We start from the raw sequence: 7,500 nt of genomic DNA, 5'->3' as shown, positions 1-7,500 counted from the left end.
ATCCAGAAATCACTCGAGTGGCACTTATCTAAAACAAATAATTTGTTTAGCACTGTGAAAGCACGTTACCCTGAAGGGGAACCTCCACTAAAACGACAAAATGTTTGAACTTTTTTCCAAAGAAAGGGTTTGTATCTAATATAAATGAATTTAAAAAACGCTTGTTTGTTTGATTTAACAAATTCAAGCTCTTAGAAACCGAAGTTGTTTCCCTTGTGCCGTTTAACGCTAAATCTCTCTATTGAATAAACTGATGCTTTCTAACCTTGAACTTCAACGTAGGTACTAGTTTCTACGACAAAGACTTGAGCACTAGTTGCAACACAGAGATAATTTCCTGTATCGCTGGACGTTAGGTTTGTAATAATCAACGCTCCCTTGGTCTGATGAGTCCGCCCAAGTGGCAGCTGACCCCCTTTCTTCTTCCAGCTGATCAGTGGTTGTGGATCACCAGTAGCGCTGCAATTTAGCCTCAGATCGGCTCCTAATCTTGCGCTTACTTTAGCAGGTGGCTCAACAGTGAACTGAGGAAGGGAAACAACAACTACGAAAGTTTTTTCTTCAACGCGACCCAAAAGATTTTCTGCTGAACAGAAGTAGTAGTCTGAGTCTTCTTTGCGAACTTGTAAAACTTGTAAAGCACTATTGTTGTACTTCACTCTCCCCTGGGGTAATTGGCCAGTGGATTTTCTCCACATAACTACTGGTGCAGGATGTCCAGTCACGTGACAAAGTGGAAGTGTTATAGTGCTTCCTTCAATAGCGTAGCGAGGTCCCGGTTCTAGTGAAACACGAGGGTGAACTGAAACAAATGAAATTTCTTTTTAGAACCACAACGAACTCCCGTAACCCATTCAGGGACGTAGAGACCATATACGCACCTACGAACGTACGAACGTCAAAAATATAAGAAAATATTAATTTATTTATTTATTGGCGAAAAGCGACTTTTACAGATGCAAGGGTTGTCTCTTATTGTATTTTAATATGAGAGTTCAAAACCCAGTCATCACAACCACAGTAACTAAGTGAAAACTAAAATTGATCGAAATCCACCAATACAAGACTTGACCTTTTGACCCTTCATTTTCTCCCCTTTTTCTGAGAGATTCCCAAAAGTATTTGACCTGACCTAAGGGCAGCGTGAAACGCTGTCATTTCAGGGTCAGAACTTATGAGTTCATGAGTTCAAAGTACTCAGCTGACAAATTGAGTGGTAAGTTAATTAAATGGCCCAGAGATCAATAAGCGACTTCTTTAGCAGGAGTATGATTAATTAGATCAGTGAAGCCGCAGACTCTGGTCGAGACACTTGATCACACAAGTCTCCACTTCCATCCAGGGATATATGTCGCTCATGTCACTTTGCTTACCTACTCCGTGTCAACCTGCGCTACTTAACGCAGTTTTTGCGGCATGAAGAGACTAAAAACCCCTCTTCGAAGCACTGTGAGTGAGGAGGGGTTGTCCTCTTTCGCAACTCTCCACATACACAAGCACAACAATGTGCATATTGACAATGTAATATCCGAATTTTTCCGTCGTAAAGGGAGGCGTCTCGCCCTTTCCCGTAGCCACTTTGAGTTTATAATACACTCTTCTAGTTTGGTACAGTAGTACAAAAGGTTGATGATTAAACAACAAAAGTACTGAATAGTTAGCGTTCTTTTGTGCTTTGATTTATGAAACTTTCCCCTGCTGGAAAACATGGAAAAGGGCATTTCCGAGGGCCTAAAAAGACATTTTTTCTGGGGGAGCATGCCCTTAGACCCCCCTAGAGCCTTCGCCTTCGCTGCTCGTTTCACTACGCCTTCTTGTGTGTAACTAAACGGAAAAACCACGCAACTCCCCTGCCATTGTCCATTCCTTTCATTAGACCTTGGACCATCAGTTTACCGTATTACATGTGGCTAAATTACTTTATTTAGGGAAAGTTAACCTCGAGACAGGGCTTGCTTCCCAGCAGTCATTTCCCAGGCAGATATGCTCATGTGAGGCGGCTGCTAGTATCCAGGGGCATGTACATGTAATCGCATAAGTTAGCTCTGCCTTCTGCTTGCTTGTTAGGTTTCAATGATATTTTTTTGGTCAATGGCGGGTTTGGCTACAATACTCGTCAAAAATCTTGAAGCACTTGTGTCTGTTTACCCTTCCCAATGTTGATTTGGATATCAAAGTGGTCTCAGTGCTTCAAAACACGCGTAGCTCAACATTGGGTAGGGAGAAGGCACATTTCGTGGGGGAAAACAGTGTGAAGTAGAGAAACGGTGTCTGTTTCAACGATTTGTGACGAGTATTGTAGGTCCGTAGAAAAAGAATAACTGATTATTTTCAAAAGAAATTTACCGTTCACTTCGAGCCGCACCAGAGATTGTGCCTGTCCCAAGATGTTTGATGCGGAACACTTGTATCTACCCGAGTCACTTTCAATCACCTTTGGAAAAAGCAACTTTCCTTGTGAGGCTGTTGGCAAACGTGTTTCTGACTTTCCTTCCAGTTTACTCCATGTAATTGAAGGTTTAGGATTACCGCTGACTGAACACTGAAAAGATGCTGTTTGAGTTTCATTAACTGTCATCTCTGCCGGCGAAACAGCGATGGTGGGAGGTGCGATGGATTCACCAGGCTCTCCTTTCGCTCCTGGTATACCTGTGGTTCCTGGGTCTCCTTTCTGTCCTTTTAACCCGATTTGTCCCCGAGGCCCCGCTGGTCCCATGATACCTTGCTTTCCACTCTTTCCAGGCGATCCCATAATTCCTCTGTCCCCTTTGTTTCCGTTCTTTCCTTTTTGTCCTCGCCTTCCCCGGTTGCCCCTTTCTCCTTTCGGCCCAGGTGGACCGGGAGGGCCTGGGGGACCTGACATATATTTACCGTTGTTTGATTGGTAAAGTCTTACTCGCAGCTCTGATAGGAATTGTTCAATGTTTAGTCTCTTTTCTTCTGTTTGCTTGTTTTCAGTTCCGTTGTTGATAGAAGAAGCCCTGCGCCTGTGTCGATGAACGCTATTGGTTTGAGATTCTAAAACAAACCATAAAATGGAAAAAAGTTGTCAGTTGACAAGGCCATAAATCCACTGAGGGAATGAGGTTATTATCGTCTATAAGAGGCGGGTCAAGAGAGATTTTGTTGAACACGTTCCTATGTTAGTCGATACCTATACCGCTATAAAAAGTTGATTGAGAGATGTTCTTCCTTTCTAATAACATTTTCCATAAAATTTAAAACACTGCTGCTAATTTAAATAAAATTGCTGCAATTTTAAAACTTTTAACGGTAAGAGAGATTACAAATTGCCCTTATGTCTCAAAATACCAAAAGCTTTTCTCGAAAAACCGGTAAGGATATTTTCCACTTCCTTGAACCACTGGGCAATTGCATGGTACCATATTTAAATTCTGCTAGAGCACTTGGACTACCAAGAAAACATACAATTCTTTTTTCGTTAAGCAACTATTGACGTGTTTTCTGGCAGTATGTTAACAAATTTGCATACATTTCCACTCCATGAGGCATGGGCATATCAGAAACTTTTATTGTGGGTAAATTTGTAGTATCAGTAGTTAACCAAAGGGCCTTGTGAGTTTGTCTTGCTTGTATGTAATAGTAGAGTTATTGAGAAATGATGAAGTTTTGAATTATTCGCCTTAGAGTCATTCTTATCATCACCATCACAACCATCGGTACTTTCTGCACCCAAAATTATTATCTGATTGAGCTCTGTAAATTATTAAATAAACACAATTGTCTGCTGCTTGAATTCTTGATCTCAGAACTTCTGTGTTGGTAAGCAATAATCCTTTCCACGGCGAGCCCAGTTGGCTAAACATTCATGGAACGCATCAATTCTCAGGACAAATAACTCGTACGATACTAGCCATTTTATAAATTTGAAGGGTGCGTTTCTTTGGAAGAAGCCAAGATTGGATTTATGATCTCAGATCACACGGATGCTTCATTCCCAAAGAAATGAATCCGAAAACGGATTTTTCTGGTGTGATAACCCAGGTTAGGATTAAGGTAATTTGTATCATATTGAAGTTCTGCGAAATATTTACGACTTTCTATAAATTTGGGATACAGTGAAGAAAAAAATAGCTCGCCATAAATCACATAAATGGCAGGAATGTGCACTTTAACAAGACAACCGCTGACCAAACGTAGGTTTTTTTTTTTTTTTTTTTTTGGATCCGTGTCTCAAATTAAAGAAACGCGTGGATCATGAATCCTAAAACTCCGGATTCAGATTTGAATCTTATTAATCCACACGAAGAGTGGATTCTTCGGAGGAATAATCAATTTTCGGATTTTAGTAAAGAAACGCAAAATCAGCTTTGGGATACAAGAATCAGGATTTGCATTTTCCCAAAGAAACCCACTCTTAGTTTAAGCTATATATCACGGCGATGCTTGTTTGTTCACTTGAATGGTCCGTACATAAAGGTTTCTGTTAAGGTCAGAGAACTTGACATTCACATAATTATTTTGCCTGTTCGAAATATATGCTCTCCTCCCTTTATTAGTATTATTTTAAATTATCTTGCTGATGCTTGCGAATTTATTGTGTTCATTGAATCCTCTTTGCTTACATCATTAGTAACTAAACACTAGTCAACTAGTCAATTAGACGTCAACTGTGTTCGAAATGAAATTCTGATCTCTGTTCCTTATTGGTATCACAAACAATGGCGATTCTCCTTTGACCAACAGTGGTTTAAGCAGTTGATGGGAATCATCAGTTTCTCGAGAAAATTGAATTTCCTTAGATTTCTTTTTCACAACGTCTTATTCAGTGAAAAGGAATGTTGTCCATTCACCTTTGCCCGCTTTGTTTGTCGCAGTAAACCTCTTTGGTACACAGGCAGCCCAAGCTCAAAATGTTAGGAGTTTAGTGTAACGTGACATATGCTATATTACATAACTACGCGAAACGTGACTCCCGCCTTACAGCATATGGAGGTATTGTGTTACAACGGTTTGAATTTGTAAAGGTTTGTATGGGAAGGCAACGGCTTTGCTGGAAAAGTCAATTATTCTTATATTTTGTGAATAAAATCTACTTACCCTGTTGCCGTGTTGTATTCTTTGTTGTTTGCCAGCTTCTCAGGCCGATCTAACGCGATTTCGGCGACTTATCGTTTTGTGGGTTTTCACTGCTAAAAGAAAACGATAAGTCGCCGAAATCGCGTTAGATCGGCCTGAGAAGCTGGCAAACAACAAAGAATACAACACGGCAACAGGGTAAGTAGATTTTATTCACAAAATATAAGAATAATTGACTTTTCCACCAAATCCGTTGCCTTCCCATACAAACCTTTACAAATTCAAACCGTTGTAACACAATATCTCCGTATGCTGTAAGGCGGGAGTAAAGTTTCGCGTAGTTATGTAATATAGCATATGTCACGTTACACTGAACTCTTAACATTTTGAGCTTGGGCTGCCTGTGTTTGGTATCGGTATAATTTATGAAGGAACCTATGCGCTTCAATTTCCCCAAACAGTATGTTTTACTTGGTTGAGTTTATCAAAATAATTGTATCGCGAACTTACCAGAAGCATATTTGGAAGACTTTGTAATGTCTGGATCCGAAACAATCGATGACTTTGTACTTGTCAGGGCAACGCTTTCAAGAGCGTTTATTCTCCTCTTCTGCTCGTTTAGCTCCAATTCAATCCTCAGAAACCCACCACAGTACAATACAATTGATAAAATAGATATAATAGAAGCAAAGGAAGGTAAATTCTTCTGAGTAGTCATTTTCGTGTTTTGAGTGATTTGGTTCCCTCAGTCATCGTTTTATTCAGCTTGACATGTGACACCTTATAAAAGATGATCCGTCAAATTCCCCACCTATATCTGTAAAGGTCACAAAGTTCACATCCGTTCTGGCAAATTTCCCTCGTTGTGATTCAATAGTTATGTTAGGTTTTGCATTGTTGACACGAATTCAAACATAACGAGTGCGGGAGGCAACCCCTCTATCTTTTTGTATTCATCGTACATGTAAAGAATTTGAAATTCCTTTTTCATCTGTTGCTTTGGCCTTTTAAAGTTCGAGCATTAACTGCCACTTATCAGCGGCGGATCCAGACCTTGAGCTAAGGAGGATCAAAATAAGGGGGGGGGGGGGGGGGCCTAGATCGGCCACTGCTTATAAGGCGCGCCTTGCCTCACTTTTGAACGCGCTTTCCCTCTGGAAAGTTCGCCAATCACGAATTCTTTTTCGTCGTTTCTGATTATCTCTTGTGAAGATATTCAGTGGAGAAACTAAATATTTTAAGCAAGAGCCGATACAACGTAGATTTGATTTTAGTGATGTACTATATTTCGGCTGGCCAAACCAGCCTTCTTCAGGTACAATGAGAGTTTACATTGAATTGCTTCTATGTACATATATATATATAGTAAATGGATGTTGACGTAATACTGGAAAAAATGTGATAAAACATGGCAGTTACAAAGATTTTGAATTCAAATACTAAGAGTCACGGAAAAATAACGGAAAAATAACACACACTAAAAATCACATCACTAAAATCAAATCTACGTTGTATCGGCTCTTGCTTAAAATATTTAGTTTCTCAACTTGAAATAACGCCGATCAGATCAAGCCACTGATCCAACGTACACCGACAGGAAAATTGTCCACGGTTGCTTGCTTCGAAACTCATATTCAGTGGGTTGATTGTTTTCGTGTAGTTTTCCAAAGGAACAAAAAATCCGTGTTCGAGTTATTTTGCGGTCAAGATATGTGTTTACTTCGGGTTAGAGCGAGATTTGATAATCCATGTGGAAGGGAGACTAAATACACTTGGCAACCACGGACTCAATACTACAGTTGTTAATAAAAGAAGGAATAGAAAACTCGATGAGCCAAGGGTTAGACTATCAAGCAACTATAAAGAATACCGTTTAATTACTGCTGATATGAAATATACATGGTTCAAGAACATGTTTACTGATAAGAAGCAACCGACCTACGATCTGGGGGCGCCGACATTTTTCACCTTCTCAGCAAGACGCCTGGAGGCGTTTACGCGGAATGGGTCGAGTTCGGCAATAAAACTGTTAGATTATCGCTACACAGTCCGTTGACACAAGCAAACAAGCTTTGCGTCAGGAAGGCTTCTGCTTGCATTAAAGTGGCAACGAGGGAAACCTAGAATTTGAACAGTGGATTGGCAACGACACAAGGAATTTTCTCACATGAAGTAAATTTAGAAAGTGATCTGTCCTTGTGAGGATGTGTAATTTGACTGCAGGAAAGGGCCATTTTAAGTCTTTAGTGCCAATGCAATAGATAATACATGAGTCAACGAAAACCCCGAGAAAATCTGGCGAGAAGGTGAAGCATTGCACAGCGTTTGGCAACTTTAGCTGTCCCGTGGGATTTTACCAGAATATTGTTCATTGCACAACCTAACAACTTCCACACAACTATAAAGTTCAGCTATGAAATTTCAGAGAAGGAGATCACTTTCCTAGACACAATAGTATAC

General features: G+C 40.2%; 1 protein-coding gene across 1 annotated transcript in view; it reads right to left on the bottom strand.

Moving 5' to 3' along the window:
• Positions 1-5,822, bottom strand: part of LOC137971907 (basement membrane-specific heparan sulfate proteoglycan core protein-like) — a 27,805-nt gene extending 21,983 nt beyond the window's left edge. The window contains exons 1-3 of the mRNA XM_068818647.1: positions 5,551-5,822; positions 2,347-3,018; positions 266-802 (exon numbers count right to left, since the gene is read on the bottom strand). Coding sequence (XP_068674748.1) covers positions 266-802; positions 2,347-3,018; positions 5,551-5,758 — 1,417 coding nt within the window. The 5' untranslated portion in view covers positions 5,759-5,822. The remainder of the gene's footprint in view (positions 1-265; positions 803-2,346; positions 3,019-5,550) is intronic.
• Between the last annotated feature and the right edge of the window lie 1,678 nt (positions 5,823-7,500).

Source organism: Montipora foliosa, chromosome 9 (assembly GCF_036669935.1).
Source record: "Montipora foliosa isolate CH-2021 chromosome 9, ASM3666993v2, whole genome shotgun sequence".
NCBI lineage: Eukaryota > Metazoa > Cnidaria > Anthozoa > Scleractinia > Acroporidae > Montipora > Montipora foliosa.
Note: the sequence above shows the minus strand (reverse complement) of the source record. Positions and strands in the feature narration are given on the sequence as shown.